Source organism: Cupressus sempervirens, chromosome 2 (genome assembly GCF_028749045.1).
Source record: "Cupressus sempervirens isolate cs-2001-9-10 chromosome 2, ASM2874904v1, whole genome shotgun sequence".
NCBI classification, from domain to species: Eukaryota; Viridiplantae; Streptophyta; class Pinopsida; order Cupressales; family Cupressaceae; genus Cupressus; species Cupressus sempervirens.
The window spans coordinates 759233585-759256134 of NC_143119.1; the positions used below are offsets into that span (position 1 = coordinate 759233585).

At 36.7% G+C, this 22550-nt stretch overlaps 2 protein-coding genes across 2 annotated transcripts in view; one reads left to right on the top strand and one right to left on the bottom strand.

Annotated features, from left to right (window-relative positions):
• The window catches only part of LOC149575644 (borneol dehydrogenase, mitochondrial-like), a 60875-nt gene that overhangs the window by 19249 nt on the left and 19076 nt on the right, over positions 1-22550 (top strand). The gene's annotated exons all lie outside the window — the stretch shown is intronic.
• On the bottom strand, positions 730-5329 carry LOC149575645 (short-chain dehydrogenase reductase 2a-like). The gene is made up of 2 exons (XM_089815407.1): positions 5234-5329; positions 730-2700 (listed from the first exon to the last, which is right to left on the bottom strand). Exons 1-2 carry the CDS (start codon positions 5263-5265, stop codon positions 1917-1919), a joined length of 816 nt encoding a protein of 271 aa, XP_089671533.1. The 5' UTR covers positions 5266-5329; the 3' UTR covers positions 730-1916.

Below are 22550 nucleotides of genomic sequence, written 5' to 3' on the forward strand. Positions count from 1 at the left end.
TTCTTCATACTACTTCCTCTCATCATAATAACTTTGGGTTTTCAAGGCTTCCCCTAACCAATATACTTCTCAATTGGTTTCTTGATAACCATAATTTCTTCACACAAATAGTTTCTATCTTACCATAAACTTTGCACTTGAGTGATTTTAGCTAACATACTAGTGGTCACTTCTGACCACAAAACTTCACAGTGGTTTCAAACTACCATAAATCTCACATGATGGGGAAACCAACTTATAATGCACACACATCTTGATTAGCATTGTAGGCTTTCCTCACTTTATGCTTCTTATAAACCATTGAGTCCATATAAAAAGTAATCCATCTACTAAGATACATGAGACTATCCAGTCGTTGTACTCCGTACATGATTCATCAATTTGTTAATCTAAAAATCTTAGGGATGTCCGGTACAACCGATCATGGATCCCCTATAATGACTTAGGTTCAACAAACATCCTCCCATTGAGACACTACTATGCTCAAGGACTCCAGATTTTATCGACTCTATGGACCTCATACATATGTTGCGTAAATCCATCATAAAATGCTACAACATTCAAAAAAATCACTAATTTCTTTGTTCAAAAATACAAGTCTATTACATAGGCTCATTTACTTAGTACTTAGTATTGTGGAGAATCTTTGCAAGTGATTTCAACTATATTTTGACGATTTTAGACAGATCTAAAATAGATCTACACAACTGCAATCCTTTTCATGATCTCTTTTACTTCAACCACAATTGATTAATCTATTTAATCTATTAAAGCAAGATCTATTCTCAACAATGGAGGCATGATCTACAACTTCTTATACGCAAGCCTTCTGTTAAATCAACAATCATCTTGAATATAGAGAATATCATCTCCTCTTCCAATTGATAAATTACAGAAATCTTTTCCATGATATTCTTCAAACCCCGATCACATCTTCCTATCACAATATTCGAATTTGGCAGTATCTTCAAATTTCTTTTTTTCTTTTTTCAAAGAAAACTTACCAAAACTAATCTTCTCCTCGAAGCTCTGCTCTGCAAACAACCACAGATGTCTTGGTATGAGACAACTCATGCACTCCTCTTTCACAAGAATCGGGCTTGGATTTAATTCCTCCAAGAAAATCCACCCTTGGCAAAGGCTCTGGTTTTGATCTGAAGCCAACGATTCATTCTGCAGTGAAACAATGATCCAACTTTTAAATTTTCACATCTCCACAATTGGGTTAGCTTGCTTCTACGATCACCGGCTCACAGTTAAGATCTTTCTTCAACTTACATTCTTACTCTAACAGATAAAAGCACATTTCTTCTACATCTATAACAATTTTAGAAATCTTCCATTAGCTCTGATACCATGTTAAAACATGGACTGGAGGAGATACTCACAAAGGAGCACTAATGAGCACATGTTCTTAGCATTCAATTTATAGCCAATTATATAATAAATACTGGTCATAGGTTAGCTGCAATAGTCATGACATACAATTGGAGATAAGGTTGAGTCCATCAAGAAGATAAGATTGAGCCCGAGGTGGGCCTGCTTGACCAGTTGGTTTGTCTCTGCTGAACATAATTAATTTACTTGTCTAACAATCTCTACATTTTAATATGATAATTGAAGATTGACTAAATTCATGAAATACCTTGAAAACCCTTCATAAGAGAATTCCTTAAATTTATTTCAATAATATTCATCTCTTAATAAATTTCTTTAAAAAAATCTCCAATACAAGGTCATCAAACAAATAGATGAGCCTAACCTCCTCAGGCTTCTCTTGTTTGTACAGCTTTTTATTCTGTAATATATAGATAGACCCCTATTGTTTTCCCAAAATAAAAAGACCTTGGGTCTTTTAATTTTTCAATTTTTTTCCAAAAAAGGTAAGCAAGTTATTTATCAAGCATGAAATGATATCATTGATACAGAGCCAAACTATGGTTTACTACTGTATTCCCTCCATCTACCACAAGATTATGGCCACTTACAAACTTGGATTCCTCACTGGCCAGATACAGAGCAGCCTCTGCAATATCCTGAGCCCTAAGAGTATGATCCTTCAAGTTGGCTATCTTGTTACATAATGCCTCCCAATTGACCTTTTTCTCTTCTAGACTCATTGAAGGATCTCCAAAGAATTTTAATACAATTTCAGTGGCCAAAGTAGCTGGAGAAACACAATTCACTCTGATACCATATTTCCCCATCTCGGCAGCACCTTGTCTAGTGAGTCCAATGACTGCATGCTTAGAAGCAGTGTATGCATATGGACCCAATCCGCCCACTAATCCTGCAATACTAGCTGTAGAAATTATGCACCCACTCTTGTTTGGGATCATAACACGACTTGCATGTTTGATTCCATGCATTACTCCTTTTATGTTCACATTCATCACACGCTCAAACTCTTCCATGTCATACTCCATGGCCTTACTATTTTTCTTATCAACGGTTCCTGCATTGTTATAGATAATGTCCAGTCTGCCATGTTTTTCCATGGCCAAATCCACAGCTGCACTCACATCTTCTTCTTTACTCACATCACAGTGGGCGTATGTGACATCTGAGGGAAATGTCTGACCAACCTTTTTAGCAATGTCAGCCACAATAACTTTGGCTCCATGTTTTGTAAAGAGACCAACTGCAGCTTCTCCTATTCCTGATGCCCCACCTGTGATTATTGCAACCTTTCCTTCCAATCTGCATATAATCAGTTATCATCAGCGTATTTATATTAAATATATGTAAGTAATTGGAGAAAAAAGAAATGGCATGGACGATATTTGCTAAGCTCAGAACAAAACAATATTTAGATCAGACAGCATAGTATTTTTTTTTCAAATTTTTTTTATATAGATCATAGCGAACAAATGTTAAATTTTTTATGAAAGAATCTAATAGATTTTCTGTTTTTCCAAATGTAGTCAAAGACTCAGAAGTACATTTTATGTAGTAACATAGCCAGATCAAATAAGAACTGTCTTAACTAATCTAAAACATGTAAACTAAGATATGAAATATGAAAGGTTCCTAAATCATTGACCTAAGAAACCACTATCAGACTTTTGCAATCTATACTAATACTAACTAGTTATTTCTGAATTAAAGTATGCTTAGAAATTTTTATCATCAATGTCTAGAACTACCTTACATAATTCATCATCAAAAGATAATATTGTTAGTAAAAGAATAAATGTTGAAAATTTCACAAAAGAATCTGATGTATTTTCTGTTTTTTTTAACTTGATCAAATGTCCATTTGTTTATGTAGTAGCAAAATAACATGAAAGATTCCTAAACCATAAACTTAGAGGAAATACTCTGGAAGAGTTGAAATCTATTTGAATACTAGCTTAATCTTTCACAAGGAAACACAATCCATACAAGGAAACACAATCATCACTCTTGGTTTTCTCTGCGGCCAAGGTGGCTCTATTTGATGATATATTATCCTTCTCTGTTTCCAACCTCAATATAGCATTACCAATCTGCTCTATAATGGAAATTCCCTCAATCTTGATTTTCCACTCCACTCTCTACCGATTTTCCCAAAGTGCTTATCTTCCTGGAGCCGAGAGATGAGTGCTTGAACATCTACAGCAGTGGGATCACTAGTCATAGGCATCCGTGGGATCACTAGTCATAGGCATCCCGGAGATGCTTGCCAACGGGGTGACCAATTGTCTGATGAAGCCATTCAGTTCTTGTATTTCCGCCTTCATTTGACCTTTGACAACTTGAGGCTTTCTAGTTGTCCTTCAATCACTTCATTTTTTGACTTCCACAAGCCAACCTTGGTGTCATGTCTGGCTTCTCCGAGATCGATGGAATACAAGGCAAAATCATCTGTAGACATATCTTCAAGTCTTCCTTCCTTGGTAGGCTTCGCAATTTCCATGGTCAGATGCCCTGTTTTAGGGTCTTGTCCGAGGATGGACAAGGTCTTCTGCTTCTTGACCTTGCTCAATGCTGATCCAGAGCGGATAGCAAGAGACAGAGTATCTTTGTTTGGGGCTCCTTCATCCTTCCTCTTTCTTTATCTATCTAAGGCGTCCTCCAGCCATGAATACCTTGGAGGCAGTCCCAAGCAAGTCTATGCTAAACATCTTTCTTTTGGCTGGGGTGATTGCTTTCACAGTCGAAGAAAAAGGATTCTTCAGAGTTTGTGAAACAAGCTGCAAAGAACCTTGGCCCTTCTCTTCTCCTGTAGACTTCTTTGCTGCTTCGTCAGATTCAGTGGATTTGCTCTCACTGCTTCCACCATCTCCCAAATCCACCACTTATACATGAGGGCTACTTGGCAAGAGAAGTGTAGGACTCACAGATGGGACTGGACTACTATGAGGCGAAGGGGGAGGAGTGGCTGCACTGTCTTTTGCTTCTTCTGCCTTCTTCTTCTCTGCTTCTGATGGGGATCCGATTACTGGGAGGGAGCCATAATGGCAAGTTGGAGCCAGGGGAATGTTCTTATCGGGAGGTTGATCCCCTCCGCCTGATGGCTAGGCCGGTCCTTGGGTGATAGCCAGTGTTACATCTAATGTGCCACCTTGAGAGGAGGGAGTTGCTGCAGCCGCTAGAGAGCCTTGAGCTGTGGCACTTTTGCTTCGGCTTTTCCTTGCTGTGGTCCACTGGATCCATTTTCCAATCCTCTTGATAATCCAGGCCATCATAACATTTAAGTCTTCTCCTGCATCTTCTTAAGGTTTAGAACTAATAGGGGTGCCTCTTAACTTGGTCAGATAAGTGTTGCTGTACATATTTTGCCCATCGTCTTCACAAATGTTCGAAAATTTCACAAAAAATCTTACTTTGATGAAATGCCCATTTGTTTAAGAATCTTACTTTGATCAAATGCCCATTTGTTTACGTAGTAGCAAAATAACATGAAAGATTCCTAAACCATAAACTTAGAGAAAATACTATCGAAGAGTTGAAATCTATTTGAATACTTGCTTAATCACGTAGTAGCAAAATAACACGAAAGATTCCTAAACCATAAACTTAGAGAAAATACTATGAAGAGTTGAAATCTCTTAATCTTTTTGAATTAAAATATGTTTGAAATTTTTATCATCAAGGTTTGAAACTACCCTTACATAATCCATCATAAAAAATACACTAGAGTTTATACAATCTAATCTGCAAAGCTTTGAACATTGATATAAATATTTCAAAACCTTTGAAAAAAATTGAGAATCAGCCATCTGAGAAAACATTGTCAGTTAAAAATTACCTTCTGCTGAGGTTAGCTGCTATCGTTGCCATGGCGATCTCTGGTTGCTATGCCTTGTGAAATTGCTGGGCACAAAAGATTTAAATGCTGAAATGTGACATGTATTAAGAGAAAGCTTCTCTTTATAGTACATTGCAGATGGGCTTCCAAATATTTTTGTAGGACAATTAATTTCCCTTTGATCGCTACTTTTTTATGCATGTTAATTTGGTCTCCAACGTATTTCACTTTTGATGGGTACATTTTTATGCATGTTGATTTAGTCTCCAACGTGTTTTGAAAATCGATGAACTTCGGCCTTTCAAGGAAGATATTTCAAATCCAAATGTCTTAAATTAATGTTTTAGATGGTATGAAAATTGATGAACTTAGAACCTTTGAGAGGAAGAGATGCCAAATTAAATCAAAATCAATTATATTTTTCTAGTGACAGTCAAAATGGTTGCTCTTGAAACACTCTAATATTGAATACAATAGAGTCAAGCTGGCTTTTCGTTAAATTATTCCATGCAAGAGTTCAAAAATTGGTGCGAGAATCAGTTCAAGTGGGTTTCTCTCCGTTTCTTGATAATGAATAGTAAAATGAACTTTTATCTTTTACTTAAATTTAAAAATATCAAAAATATCTCAAGAGATAAGTGTTGTCTTAAAGTCTTTGAAGAGATAAGTGTTAAGTCTTAAAGTCTTTGAAGAGTCTTTTTCAAAATTTGATTGTGGCATTTTTTTAAAAAAGAATCTTTGATTTAAGGTAGGGTTCTATGTAGTCGATGAGTCAATTTTGGATTTGTTCAAATTTTAAATAACAATTTCTAAAACTAGACAGATAAAAGAGTCAAAAAGATTGTGGAGACATCTTTCTCCTAATAAGTAGTTGTTACTTATTTGATGTCTCTTTTGATTTCTAAAGCTTATTTTCATTTCCTAAGGTAGGGGTCCCATGAGGGGGGGGCTACAGGTCTATTATTCAAGTATAGGAGGTCCCATAATAATTTTTTTGAGGGGCTACAGGTTAAATTAGAATCTTTTCCTTCATAATAGGAGCCCTTCTTTTTTAGGAAGCGGATGAAAATGGGGTGGGGCTAGAAATATCCCCACCAGCTTAGGAAAAAATCTAGCCATTTGTCAAAAATAGAGACTTTAAAACTAAAAAAGTCTTTTATCATAAAATAAATTTTAGAAAGTTTTTCCTTAAATTTGGGAGTTGAAACTCAAGTTACAAAATCCATAAGACCACTTAGCTTACAAATTTCCTAAAAAATTCCAGTGGGTGCAGCTCTATTTTTAAGGAAGCTAGCTTCCATGGGACCCTAGCCTAAGAAAAAACTAATTAGCCTCCTTTATTGATAATCACGGTTTTCAAAGAGTTCTTTGAACTTCTTTCTATTCCAAAGAAAGGTTTGGCCATGTCTGTTAAGTGGATCCTTCATGCCATTTTAGGCGATGAAGTTTGAAAAAAATTTCCTCGAAATTTTATTGATTCAAAATATCAAACCAATAAGCCATCCTAGAAGAGGATTGGCTTTCAAACCCTCCTAACAATAACAAATGTTGTTCATATTGAAGGCACTTTTATTGCCAAAAGTGTTTGGTGTTCTTGGGAAGCTGTCAAACCCTAGCTTTGGTAGGACAATTTTTGCTTCATAGACAATCTCTCTTTTAACTAACATAATATTTGACTACCTTCAGTCATTTAGGTTCAAGGGCTACCTCTTGTTTAGGTGCCTAGAGTTTATGCCCCATGCTTTCACAAACACGGAATTTGTACACCATGGGAAATTTTCAAGTTACAACTATTATGACTCTTAGTTCTTCAGAAGATATTGAAGCCCAATTCTAACTTATCTAGCTAGATTGATAGATGTTTGACATGCTCATGTCTAACTGACCTCTAAATATGCTACACAAATTAGACACTTGTTTAGTAAAGACATGGTGGAAATGTTAGATTTGATAGTTATATCGTATCTTAATGAAAATGAATGTTGTGCATTAAACAAATTGCATAGAAACACTCAAGCTACTTAAAATTGAGAAAGAAATGTGCTTATGCTATGCATAGGGGTGTAGGGTTAAAAAGGAGAAATACAATGGCATGTTGAAATCATGCACAATCAAAACACATCAAACTATTTTCATTTCAAAATGAAATCCCATGCACTATGCATTAAGAAAATTTATTTCTGCATCTTTTGTTTTCTATTTAAACTCAATGAAAAAGAGAATCAATATAATTTCATCTAGATTGAACTTTATCTCAAAAATGTAGAGGTTTGTAATAATAGACTTTATCAACACGTGTCTTTTTACAATTTGTCTTTGCACGCATCATGTAATTATACCATTATTTTTCATTTTGAACTTTTCATACTTTGTGGATTTAGGTGGGAAAAACTTGAACATGAACACTATGTTTAAGACAATATGGATATTAAGGATTGGAATTTGGGGTAGACAATATAGCTTCTACAAGAGCAAGTGAATTCGATCCAAATAAGTAGATACAAAAAATGTAAAGGAAACGAAATTTATAGTTCATGATACTAGCCATCTATTTTTGGATCTATACATGTCTAAAATATTTATGTGAGCAAATTAATTCCTTGAAGGAGGATGTTCGTTCTTTGAAAGATAGTCAACTAATCTACCATTCATTGATATAGGGAGGAGGACATGCAAATAAGTCTTTCAGGATCAATGAGCACAATGGGGATCAAGATGACACCACCCTAGATAACTTCTTTTGGGGCGTGGAAGAGTTTCTAGCAGGTGAATTGAACTTAAGCAGTGAATCTCAAGTCAAAGAGGTGATGACACATTTGACAAGAAACACTAAGTTATGGTGGAGAACACATCAGTTGTATATGTGTGCTAGCAAGCCTATTAAGGAGATCAAATCCTAAGTGGATTTGAAGCAGGCTTTGCATGACCAACTTAGACCAAGAAATTTGGATTGGATCATTCAAACGAAGATGAAGAACTTAAAGAAGACTGACACAATCTAAGACTATGTCAAAGCATTTCAAATGTTGGATTTGGAGTGTACTAAGATTAACAATTTTGAGCACTTATACCTATTCACCAAGGGTTTGCAGCATTGGGTGAATGAGGAGATCTGGTGTCAAAAAGTTTAGACTCTTGCTAAAGTGACCATGGTGGAAGACAACCTACTTGACTACAAAAGGGATGTTAAAAGATTTAGACGAGCACATGAGAATAATGGAAAATGGTTATGTTGGAATAACAAGAAGGGGGAGAACTCTTCTAACCATGAAGGTGATCACAAAGGAAAGAAGAAGACACATAAGAAAAATAAGAAAGACAACACTAAGGAGAAAGAGCCAGTCCCAGAAAAGAAAAAGAGTCGAGACTTAGGTTGTTTCATTTGTAGAAAGATTGATCAGTAGGAGAAGGAATGTCTGGATAGGAGCAGGGTCAACACAATTTTGGGAGAAGAGGCCAAGATGCCCGACATGAGCACCATCTAGCTTCTCAATTCAATGCACAACTCTCCAAGTGCATCCAAGGCTGATAGACACAAGTTAAATGCTATCTGAAGACCTTCTTTGGGGGAAGAAAGGTTATGGCAATGATAGACTTAGGGGAAACTCATAACTACATGTTGGTGAGTCTAGCTAAGAGGTTGGTCCTTAAAATGGAAAAGACATCAACTCAATTCAAAGTAGTCAAAACACTCACAAAGAAGGTTAGTGGAGACATCTGAAAAGAGATCATTTGAGCTAAGCCTTGGCAAGGTGCGATTGATATGGTTGCTATTGATATGGATGAGTTTGATTTAATGCTTGGATAGGATTTCCTAATGATGATGTCAACAGTAGTGGTGCCACACTTTAACTGCATTTTGGTACTTGATCTAGAGAGACCTTATCTGATCCCAACGGTAAAGAGAAAGGATGGAGCGAGGGGCCTAAATGCCTTGAATACCTTGAGTTCAAAGTATATTTTGGGAGAAGAGGCCAAGATACCCAGCATGAGTACCTTGCAACTTATCAATTTGATGCACAACTCTTCAAGAGCATCCAAGGCCAACAAACACAAGTTATGCTATCTAAAGACCTTCATTGGGGGAAGAAAGGTTATGGAGATGGAAGACTTAGGGGAAACTCATAACTACATATCGATGAGTCTAGCTAAGAGGTTGGGCCTTAAAATGGAAAAGACATCAACTCAATTCAAAGTAGTCACACCACCCGCAAAGAAGGTTAGTGGAGACATCCAGAAAGAGATCATCTGAGTTGGGCCTTGGAAAGGTGTGATTGATATGATTTCTATTGATATGGATGAGTTTGATTTAATCCTTAGGCAAGAGTTCCTAAGGATAGTGTCAACAACAATGGTGCCACACTTGAACTGCATTTTGGTACTTGATCCAGAGAGACCTTGTCTAATCCTGACGGTGAAGAGCAAGGATAGAGTGAGGGATATGAAATCCTTGAGTACAAAGAAAATATATAGAAGTAATCAGGATGAGTTATACTCAGCTACTTTACTTGGAGGATGGGTTGAAGGAGAGTCATCATTGACTTCTGATACCTTGGTCATCTAGGACATTTTGCTAGAGTATGTGGATCTCATGCTCAAGAAGTTACCATCACTTTTTCCACCACAAAGATATCTTGAACATAGGATCGAGCTAGAGGAAAAAGCTAGATAGCCTACGAAAGCACCGTACTACCTTTCATGACCCAAGATGGTTGAGCTGAAGAAGAAGTTGATGGATCTTATTGAAGTCGGATACCAAGTTATTGATAGGTTTACCAAACTGACCTTGGTAAAACTACCAAGTTAGTCGGATCTTATTCAAGCATATGAGAGGAGGCTCAACCTATTTGTGCATTGACTACATAATTGAACATTGGCTTTTTGATCCAGCGGACATCTTTTAGGAATATGTCATTTTAAAATGATGGGAGCAAGATGGGACCACATCTTTGTGAGACATGATGATTCTTGGACATGATGTAGGATTACAAATCAAAGCTTGCACAAAAACATTGGTACTCTTGGCAAACTGTTTAGAACTAATTGACCGATGGGACTAGGATGACCAGTTAAGATTAAATCCATTGAGTGATAGGTTTACCAAACTAACCAAGTTGATTTCTCATGTGATCGGGCCAAAGACTAAGAGTTCATTCCCAAATTTGGCAGGACTTTATGGTGATACATACTTGGATGATGTGGTACTCATATCAGAGGGTGAGATCATTAATCCAATTCAGTTGCAGAGTGATCCCAAACTAAAGTTGAATTTCTTGAGACTTTTGGATGGCAAAGAAGATCTAGTCGAGACAGTAGTGAGAGAGTCACCTTGTGGAACAGTTCAAAGAAGTGTTCCCTTTGATCCTTCCTGATCACCTTTAGACGTTACGAGGATGGCACAACAGGGCTAAGTTTCAACCAAGATAACTTATTTCTAGATTACATTGATATTGATAGTGAAGACAAGATCCTGCAAAATTGGAGTCGAGATGGGCTAATCCAATTTGGAGATGTGTTCTACTTGGGAGATGAATGGGATGACTCAAATTTGGATAGGTGCATGATAATTTTGGAAATTCTTGCTCAGTGCAGTGAAGCCGTGGATGGTTGGGCCTAGGAAAGTTACGAAGAAGTTCCTTATGAGCCTTTGAGAGACAAACTTGTTTGGTTGGCAAGATCCCTTCCAAAGGAACAATGATATGTTGGATTTGGCGGTCTAATTCTTGAGACAGAGATGTTAGAAGTTGTAGTAGAAGACATGGTGGAGATGATGCCTTGTAATGTAGTTTGAGATGATCTATCCTTGGCATAAGTGGACACATCCCAAAAAAATGAACTATATGTGTGCTCCCCCTAGAAATTATTGAAAACTAATCTACAATCAGAACTTCTTTTTTCAAAGTGTGTAGAATGGAGTGTAGTTTCTAAAAAACTCACTTTTTGTAAAATTTGATGAACAGGCTAAAATTTACACCCCGGTTAGTACATGTTGGTTTTTGAGAGAAAATAGACATACTTTCAAAATAAATTATAGTTGAAAGGCTTGAAATATTATGAATTCAAAATAAATTATATGGTTATATAGCTAACACAAAGATCTACAATATCATGTAACCTAATTTTATCGATACTCAACCACAAGGAAACTTGAGGGAGAGCACAAAAGAAAAATCAAGAATCTATGTCTCAAACCAATTTAGAGCCTCCAAACCTTTGGGTTGGATCCCAAAGGAAAAATCCAAGCCTTAGGCTTGGTGGTATCCAATGTTTTATATAGTGTGTGCATGCAATAGTGCACACACATTTTTTAAGCCTTGTGTTTCAATAGAGAGGATGGATAGGTAGAGAGGGAAGGAGAGAGGTAGAGACAAAGAGAGGGTAGAGAGTGAGAGAGAGAGAGAGAGAGAAGAGGTGTTAGGAATAAGGTGTCTCAAACTTGAATAATTCCTATTCTTATTATTTGTTTTGTGAATGTATTTTTTGCAAATAATGTAATTAAGTGTGAGTGTACATGTCTAGTTGGCATGTTGATGTATCACTCCACATGTATGTGCAGACATCTTGGATTGTGTGTAAGGAGATCATAGCTAAAACGGTTATGATGGATTCCTATGATGTGTAAGAGCTATCTTTGGAAGATTTGATGACAAGTGAAGATGTGAAGACATGTGGAAATTGATCATTGAGTATTGTACACTCAAGTCTCCAACTCACGTGCGGCCTTCAAGGTATCGGCCCAAAAAAAAAATTGGGTTCCTATTTTTCTAGATAATGGTAAAACCCTAATATAGTTGTTCTTTAGAAGTTTCCCTAAAAGGGAAAGTGCATGATATAAGCATTTTTAGGGTTGCAAATTGTAGAGTGAGAAAGTGTATTGTTGGTATGGTATGTTTCTACTGGATTGGTATTCTATGTCATTGTTCTCCTGAAAGAACTTGCATTACAAATGTGTTGCAACCTTCTATGTTGAAGATAATACATTGTGCAGGTTTTGGAGGGGTGGGGTTGTTTTACCAAAAGGTTCTTCCCCATCAGCATATCTTTGTGTTTATGTGTTTTCTTTCTCTATCTATTTTTTGTATCCATGGTTGACTACAATATTATTGTTTACATAATATCAAATCTAAAATTGTCAATTATTTAATAGGAATTTGCACAATACTTTCCTTAAGTGATTAGTGTAGTAAGTTGTTTCTGCACCTAAGTTTCCTTACAAGTGGTATCAAAGCTTGATGAACTTTTGATCCTAGTTGTTGGGTAGGGTTTTTTGAGCTAATCTCAAGTTGCATGGGAGTTTTGTGTAGAGCATTCTAAATATTATTTGTGGATTGAGATGGCTAGTTCATCATACAAAGAAATGTAGGTGGAGAAATTTAATGGCAGTAATTTCAAGTTGTGGAAACTCAAGATGGAAGACTTGCTTGAAGATCGTGATCTATGGGAGGTGACTTCACTTGATGTGAGACCCTTAGTAGTATCTCAAGTAGATTGGGATCTCAAGGATTGGAAAGCTAAGGGTCTAATTAGACTCTATCTAGCTGATTCAGATCTCCTAAACATTCTTGATGAGAAGACTGCAAACAATTTGTGGACACGGCTTGGGTCAGTGTATCAGGCCAAATCTCTCTGGTAAACAAGTTATTCCTAAAGAAGAAGTTGTATTCTCTAAGAATGGAGGAAAGAGGATCTATTACAGATCATCTAAATGTTTTTAATTTATTGATTGCACAGTTGACATCATCTGGTGTTAAGATAAAGGAGGAGTATTGATGTATGACCTTGTTATGTTCCTTGCTGGATTCATGGGACCATCTTATGATGACTCTTGTAAATGCTATAGTCACTTTCAGAATGGATGATGTGGTGTCTTTTCTATTATCTGAGGAGACACAGAGAAATTCTTCAAATTTGGCTAAGGAAGCTCTTGTTGTTCACGGGAGATCCAATGATAGAGGGAACCAAAATGACAACAAGTTTGGAAAGGGTAGATCCAAATCCTGTGGAAAATCAAAAACTCTTGGAAAGTCCAAGGCAAAATGTTGGAACTGTTATAAGTCTGGGCACTTCCATAAAGACTACAAAGAGCCAAAGAAGAAGAAAAAGGCCTCAGATTCAGGTTCAAAAAAATCTCAAGAAGATGATGATGCTTTCATTGTAGCCTTGGTAGTGCATGCATTTGATTATGTGTGGTTGATAGACTTAGGTTCTTTTTTGCACATGACCTCTTATCAAAGTTGGTTCTCAAAGTATGAAGTTTTCAATGGTGGAAAGGTGTACTTGGGTGATGATTCTCACCTAAAGATAGTTGGATGAGGATAGGTCACTATCAGATTCCCTGATGGACAAGTAAAGGGGATCAATGAGGTAATGCACATGCTTGGTTTTGCACAAAACCTATTATCTGTAACTATGCTAAATGATGTAGGTTTGCAAGTTGTTTTCTCTAAAGATGGATGCAAGATGATGAGAGGAGATATGGTGCTTGCTAAGGGTACTAGGAGAGGTACTCTATTTCAACTTGATGCATGCATTTCTTAGTGAAATAGCTCTTCTATTTCAAAGAAAAGAGAAGCTATCACTTCATCCCCACCATCTGAATGAGTAGTAAAGAAGACTGTGGTTATTGGTTCCAATGGCAGTGCAACATGTGTACCTAAGGGTGCAAACACTTTGAAAGGAAAGCTTACTCTAGAAAAGATAATGTTGTAGCATATGATATTTGGCCACATTGGTGAGAAGGGTCTTAGAAACCTGAAAAATAAGAACCTTGTTGAGGGGTTAAATGATTGTAATCTTGAGTTTGACTTCTTCAAAAATTGTGTCTATGGTAAAAAAAATCATATTCAATTTTACTCTAGTTCTCACAAATCTTCTGATGTTTAGATCTTATTCATTCTAATGTATTTGGTCATGTAAAAGTTCCTTCAATCTCCAAGTCTATAGTTTTTGTATCTTTCATAGATGATTATGGTAGAAGGACACATGGATTTATTTCCTAAAAAGTAAGACACAGGTCTTTAGTTGGTTCAAGGAATTTAAATCCCTTGTAGAGAATCAGACTAGTAAGAAGATTAAATGTGTGAGAACTGACAACGGTGGTGAGTTTTTCTTAGCAGAGTTCAAATAGTTCTGTAAAGAATGAGGTATCAAGAGGCATAAGATAACTCCTTATACCCCATAGCAAAATGGAGTTGCAGAAAGAATGAATAGGACACTAATGGAGAAGGCTAGGAGTATGCTTAGTGGAGCTGGTTTTGAATAGGGGTTTTGGGCTGAAGTTGTGGCTAATGCTTGCTATTTGGTTAACAAATCTCCTACATCAACTCTTGTTGGTAAGACAGCCATGGAGGTGTGGTATGGTAAGAAGCCTTCAATTAGACATCTTCATATTTTTGGTTGTGAAGCTTATGCACATGTTCCAAAGGAGAAAAGATCTAAGTTGGAAAATAAAGTTGTCAAATGTATTTTCATCAGATGCAGTGTTGGTGTGAAAGGATACAAGCTTTGCGACCCTATGGCTGGTAAGGTGTTGTATAGAAGAAATGTTATATTTAGAGAGCTAACATCTTCTCCTATTATGCTACAACCTGATGAAAAAGAAAAGAAAGAAGATATTGTTCAATTGCCTCCTGCCCCTGAGAAGACTGAACAAAAAGACCAAGTTGGGTCTAATGATGAGGAGAGCTCTAGTAGGTCTGATAGTTCAGAAGAAGAGGAAGAACAACCTCAACCTCAGCTCTTGAGGAGATCCATGAGAGAAAGAAAACAACTGGAAGGTTTGGTTATTCTATGTTAGATTCCAATTGTGCTTTTTCTTTGATTACTAACACTGATGAGCCTAGATCTGTGAAAGAGGCTTTGGATATGGAAGATGCAATTTCCTAGATTGAGGACATGGATGATGAGATGGCTTCATTGGATGAAAACAAAACTTGAGACCTTGTACCTTTCTTGAAAGGATGGAAAGTTGTTAGTAGAAAATGGGTGTTCAAGAAGAATTTTTGTGCAGATAGCAGTGTTGAAAGGTACAAAGCTAGATTGGTTGTGAAGGGGTACTCACAGGTAGAGGGAATAGATTATGGTGAAATAGTCTCTCTTGTTGCAAAGTTGGAATCCATTGGATTTATGTTATCTCTTGATGCATCATATGACTTAGAGATAGAATAGATGGATGTGAAGATAGCTTTCCTTCATGGTGATTTGGAGGAAGAGATTTATATGTCACAGCCTGAGCACTACATTGTTAAAGGTGAAGAATCTTTGGTTTGTAGATTAAAGAGGTCTCTGTATGGTTTGAAACAATCTCCTAGGATGTGGTACTTTAAGTTTGATGCCTTTGTGTTGTCAATTGGATTTGTAAGATCGAAATTAGATCATTGTGCTTATTTCAAAATTGAAAATGATCGCCTTCTTAGTGTTGCATTATATGTTGATGATATGTTGCTATTTGGGAATGGTAAGGGTATGATTTCTTATTTTAAATCTTAGTTGTCAGCATAGTTTGAGATGAAATATATTGGGGCAGAAAGATACATCTTGGGTATGGAAATCAGTAGAGATAGATCTAACAAAAAACTTTGGCTGAGTCAGAGTATGTGAAGTCTATGTTGGACAAGTTTAGCATGGTAGATTGTAGACCATTGTGTGTTCTTGTTTCTATGGGAACAAAGTTATCTATAGATGATTGTCCAAAATCTCCTAGTGAGGTGAAGGACATGAGTAGAGTACCTTATGCTAGTGTAGTTGGCAGTCTTATGTATGCTATGGTCTTTACTAGACTAGACATTGCCCAAGCAATGGGAGTTCTGAGCCAATTTATGGCTAAGTCTAGATGGTTATATTGGGATGCAATTAAGTGAGTATTCAAATATTTGAGGGGTACATCAGATTACTCCATTTTTTATCATGATAACTCTTTTGGAGCTCCACATTTAGTTTTTATTTGTGGGTTTATGGATTTAGGTTGGGTAGGTGATATTGACAGTAGGAGATCCACCAGTGCTTATATGTTCACTATGTTTGGAGGTGTCATTAGTTGGATGAGTAAGTTGTAGCCTGTGGTTGCTTTTTCCACTATAGAAGTTGAATGCATGGCTACTACTCATGCTTATAAGGAAGCCATTTGTCTTAGGAGATTGTGTCCTGATGTTGGTGTTGATGTAGGATAGATTATTATTTGGTGCGACAGTCAAAGTGCTATTTTTCGTGCAAAGAATCAAAATTTCCATGCCAAAACAAAGCACATTGATGTAGAGTTTCACTTTGTGAGAGATATGGTGGAAGATGGAAAGGTAAATTTGGAGAAGGTAGATACTATAAAGAATGTTGCAGATGCATTGATGAAACTAGTTAGCACAAAGAAGTTTAGATGGTGTTCGGATTCTATGGGCCTTTTGGCCTATAGTGGTTAGTTCTTGTTATGTTCTTGTTGCTCTTACAAGGTGTTTGACAAGTGGGAGAATGCTAGGAATAAGGTGTCTCAACCTTGGGTAATTCCTATTCTTATTATTTGTTTTTTAAATGTATTTTTTACAAATAATGTAATTAAGTGTGAGTGTATATGTCTAGTTGACATGTCAATGTGTCACTCCACTTGTATGTGTCAGCATCTTGAATTGTGCGTAAGGAGATCATGGTTGAAATGATTATGACATATTTCTATGATGTGTAAGAGCTATCTCTGGAAGATTTAATGATGGGTGTGTTGACATTACAGTCAAGTTTGGTATTAGTGACACACACTTATTCAAATTGTAAGTATCTACCAAGCTTATTGTATAGTTAATAGTGTTAACCAAGCATTTTAGGCTTTATCAAATTCTACAATTGCCACTAAGTTCAAGGAATAGTATTCAGTTTGTGCCAACTAGTTTCTACCATAATGGTGATCAACAATGTAAACTAAATGTTTTAAGGTTTACTAAGTTTCTCAATGTAAACTGAGTTGTACAATGCCTACCGAGTCCACAATTATAGTGATGTGAATCTAGTGTTGACCGAGCCACTCAGTGTCAACCGAGTGATTCAGTTTATACTGAGCTTGTAGTAATAGCATTGACCGAGCTATTTAGTATGAATCAAGTGATTTAGTTTATATGTTGACTTTGAGAGTATTCACCAAGTCACCAGTACATACCAAGTTTAGACTGCTTGTAAGTGATCATTACACTTAAAGGAATCTCAATTAGCAAACCAAGTTGTAGATCAAAGATCAGCCACTGTTTCATCCTAATAGTTGGATCAATTAAATCCTTTCACAAGGTAGACTTAATAGTCTTTTGTAAATCTCTTTACCGAGTGCATACTTTAGTGTATGTTTGTAGATCCTTTTGCAAGGTGGACCTAGCAGTCCTTATTGCTCCTAACAAAGAAAATCATCATAAGTGATAATTGTAAGCCTTAACAAGAAAAATTTATACTATAGTACTAAAGCTTGTGTGTATCATCCCCACCCTACTTTTACTTTCTATTTGGAAGGTTTCTAGGTCACCATATTTTGTGTCAAAGTGTTATGAATGTTTTAATGCTTTCAATTTTTCATGCATGCAATTAGATTATAATTCACATGAAGAATTAATTGGTGAGATAAAGGATTAAGTTTTATTGGTTACTGATTCAACCCTTGCCTCTCAGTAGCTTATCCTATCATATATGTATTTCCAATAGGGTGAAGACATGAAGACATGTGGAAATTGATCATTGAGTACTATACACTCAAGTCTCCAACTCATGTGTGGGGTTTGGGGCATCGGCTCGAAAAAAAATTTGGGTTCCTATTTTTTTGAAGAATGGTAAAACCCTAATATAGTTATTTGTTGGAAGTTTCCCTAAAAGGGAAAGCACATGATATAACCATTTTTAGGGTTGCAAATTGTAAAGTGAGAAAGTGTATTGTTGGTATGGTATGTTGCTACTAGATTGGTCTTCTGTGTTGTTGTTCTCCTAAAATAACTTGCATTGCACATGTGTTGTAACCTTTTGTGTTGAAGATAATACATTGTGCAGGTTTTGGAGGTTGGGGTTGTTTTATCAAAATGTTTTTCCCCAAAAGAATATCTTTGTTTTTTATGTGTTTTATTTCTCTATCTATTTTCTGTATCTATGGTTGACTGCAATATTATTGTTTACATAATATCAAATCTGAAATTGTAAGGATTTAATAAAAATTTGCACAATACTTCTTAAGGAATTAGTGTAGGAAGCTATTTCTGCACATGATTTCCCTTACAAGAGGATGGGAAGAAGTAGGGGATAGAATGTAGAGAGAGGGGGGAGAGTAGGGGAAGAAAGAGTGAGTGAGAGAGAGATTGGAGAGAGAAGGCAAGAGAGAGGGGGGATGGGGAAAGACTATGGGATAGGATGCAAAGAGAGGGATTAAGGTAGAGTGAGAGATTAAGAGAGAGTAGGGAATGGAGAGGGATAAAGGGAGGAGAGAGAGAGAGAGAGAGAGAGAGAGAGAGAGAGAGAGAACCATATAAGGTATCTTCTATAGAGATGATGAAGACTTCATTGAAGCATATAAGGTATGTTATGATTTCCAAAACCATTTTCACAGTCAATTCTCAAAATATACACTACAAAGTGGACTTTTGTTCAAGGGGAATAAGTTGTGTGTTCCTCAATGTTCCATGAGAGAGAACCTCAATCAAGAGAAACACAATGGCAGTCTTAGTGGCCATGTTGGCATAAATAAGACAATAGAGTTGGTATAGAGCTTTTATTATTGGCTAAAGTTGCCAAGAGATGTCAAAAGGTATGTGGAACAATGTATGGTATGTATGAAAGCCAAAGGAGGAGCTAGCAATACAAGTTTGTACCAAGAATTTTCTTTTCCCAATAGACCATGGGAGTGCATTAGCATGGATTTTGTGGTATGTCTTCCTAAGATAAGATAGGGATGGATAGTGTTTATGTGGTGGTAGATAGGTTTAGCAAAATGAGTCATTTTATCCCTTGAAAAACCACCCATGATGCTAGTTACATTCCTCATATGTTCTTCAAAGAGATTGTAAGGATACATGGACTACACCTAACAATAGTATCTAATAGAGATGTGATGTTTATGAGTCATTTTTGCAAGACTCTATGGAGAAGACTAGGTACTAATTTTTCTTTTGGTTTATCTTACCATCCTCAAATAGATGGTCAAACTAAGGTGGTCAATAGGGTGTTAGGTAACCTTCTTGGGCTCCTAACCAAGGAGTATGGAAAAAAATGAGACTTAATCATCCCACAAGTTGAATATGCCTACAATGAAAATGTGAATAGGACCATGAGAAGGAGTCCTTTTGAGATAGTATATGGGATGCACCCAAGAGGAGTGTGTGAACTCAGAGATTTAGGACCGATGGAGTATAGAAGTTGACATGCACAAGGCTTCTCACAAAAAATGAAAGAGATATAGGAGTAGGTGAAGAAGACTATAATAGAGGCTACCCACAAGTTGAAGACTAAAGTGGATATGTCAAGGAGGGATGTACAGATCGAAGAGGGAGATGATGTTATGGTCCACCTAAACAAGTCTAGGTTGTAGAAGAGAATTCTAACTAAGTTTTAGATGAAGAGAGTAGGACCATGCAAGGTATTAGCCAAGTATGGACATAATGCATACAAGGTGGAACTTCTAGCAGAGTTAAGTATTTCACCAATGTTCAATGTAGCCGACTTAGTCAAATACAAAGGACCATTGATAGATGTAAACCAAAATAGGCAAGAGATATTGGGGGATGTAAGTTCTAGAGTTTTTCCTCCCAAGGTTCAACTACAAGCAAAGAGGATCTTGGAATCTAGGGTAAAGAAATCAACTAGGCATCAGTTATATATGGAGCATTTGATACAGTGGAAGGAGCAAACAAAATCTAAAGCCACATGGGTAGATGAAGCTAACTTCAAGAATTTGGGCATTAATTTTTCTTTGATTTCTCCTCATGTACCTTGAAGCATGTGCAGAGGGGGAGGATGGTCCAGGAATAGCCAAGGATTGCTTGGTCAATCCAAGTTTTTGTTTTGTGTATTTTTTGTTAGGGCATTTTTTCTTGTGATTTACATAAGGTCATTTGGACCATGGTAGAAAATACATGAATAGGGTGTGAATTGAAGAGTCCTAGGATACTTGTAAGTGCAATTAGGGATCAAGAAGATGTAAAATCCCTTGATTGCACAAGGACTATGGTAACATCATCATTAGGTTAGTAGGGTATAGGATGGATTAGGATGATGTTTTTACCTTAGTTGAGGTCTTTGGTTAAGTTTGGGAAGCATTGGAGTTCATTTGGGTAAGTTCAACAAAAGTTACCAAAAAGATGTAAAGGTTTCATTGTGCAACTTTGCAACTTCAAAAACTTGTTTGAGCAACATTGTCAAAAAGTTGAAACTTGATGAAAAGGAGCCCTAAGAGGAAAAAAATCACCTAACCAGACTATAAAAGGAATTCCCTGACTAGGATATAAGGTTGTACACCCATTGTATGGACATAGAAGCTCAAACATTGGAGTTTTGAAGTAATTATAAGAAAATTTGTGCATTTTTTTATGATTGTGGTTAGTTAGAAGATCGAATTTGTTATTGTGATACCTAATCTATGTAGCTTAGATGTTTTCTTGATTATGTATGCTATTAGATAGTTATTTTTTGCACCTTCACTTTCTTTTTGTAAATATCTTTGTTCTTGCATTGTTGTTGGTCATATCTAGGTAGTTGGCAAAGATGGGGCTCTAACTCACTTTCCCACTATTCATTCTATACAACCTCTTGGTAATAGTGAGTAGATTCCATGTATTGTCTATGTACATAATCTTGGGCCCTTAAATGCATGGAAGCCATTTTTAAAGTCTTTCCCTAGGCGAGCCTATGGTGAGTCCTGCTAGGGGAGACCAAGGTGCAATCAGTATAACTTGTAGAGGTGGATATATAAAACCATGATTCCACTTGGAGATTGAAAATAGGAGTCTTTCCAAGGTATGGTGAAGAGGGTGTTCTCATACCAATCCATTTGATATCCTCACACTTCCCTATTTACAGAACAACCAGTTAGAGCCCTAAAACCCCTAAATTCACTCAAATTAAGTTAGGGTACTGTATGGAAGCTGGTGACCCCAAAAATCCTTGAAACTTTGGCACATGATTCAAGAAACATAAGAAAAAATTTAGGGTTACTTTGGTAGGATTGGGATGAAATCCCCATTTTCTTTCTATAGGATACCTAATTGGGGCTAGTCGCCTTTTATGTCTATTTGTAAAGAATTGAGGAAATCGTATGAGAAGATGAAACAAGTGAGACTTATAAAACCCACACATGGTTGAGTTGAAGTATTTGGTAATACCTCCACACCTCTACATGGCTTAGTTCAATATTTTGAGGTTAAGAGCCTTTATGGAATTTTAAGGGCTATGGTGAGTGAAGCAAGAATGCATCAAGTTTTGACTTGATTAGAGAATATTTCTTAGTAGTTGGATTGGCTTGAGAAAATTTGGGATCCTTAGAAAATTTAGGTCCTATAGGTGGCAAGTGGTGTGGGGAAGACACCCTAAAAGTCTTATAAGAAGACTAAGAGCATGAACCATCGATTGGTTCATCCAACATCCCTATCAGATAGGTATCGGAGCCTCAAAAGATTAGGCTTGTGGATATACATTCAATGCCAAGGAATAAGTAGGAGAAACTACAATGGTGACAAATGTAGAGCTAGAAAATAAGGCAATTGAGCAAGAGGAAGAAAATTTGTTAGTCAAAAATAGTTGGAGGAACCATTCTTGAAGGCATTGAAAGCCATGAGTGGGAAGGCACTGGAGGGAATTCCACTATTTAGTGGGAAGATGGAGGCATATCTAGTCATAGACTAGATAGAAGGGATGAAAAACCATTTTGAGTGTGATGGAATCATAGAGGTACCAAAAGTGAGGGCAGAAAAGTCAAGGCTAAGGGGTTCTTGATTGACATAATGGAAGTTCATCTAGGTAGAAAGAGAGAATGAAGGTAAGAAACCAATTTCCACTTGGAAGGGAATGTCTCACAAAGTAAGAGAGGCATACATGACAAAGAACTATGAAATCCAATTGCATTAGAAGAGACAAATCTCAGATAGAGGGACCTTGATGTGAATTGTTATACTGAAGAATTCCAAAAGCTATGCATGAGATCAAATATGGCTGAAATGTGGCTAGATACCTAAATGGGTTGAAAGATGACTCTTCTCAGTCCCAAGACAATACACTAATTCTATCAATTGGCTATCAAAGTTGAACATAAGAGTAGAAGGAAACATGATTAGACTTCCAAGGGAAGAGACCAAAGAGGTCATAGAGGTGGGTACCAAGG

Excerpts from the sequence above, each read along its gene's own strand:
- LOC149575645 (XM_089815407.1), bottom strand. The coding sequence starts at position 5,265 with ATGGCAACGATAGCAGCTAACCTCAGCAGAAG. Across the intron at positions 2,701-5,233 it reads GCAGCTAACCTCAGCAGAAG|ATTGGAAGGAAAGGTTGCAA; the intron begins GTAATTTTTAAC and ends GATTATATGCAG.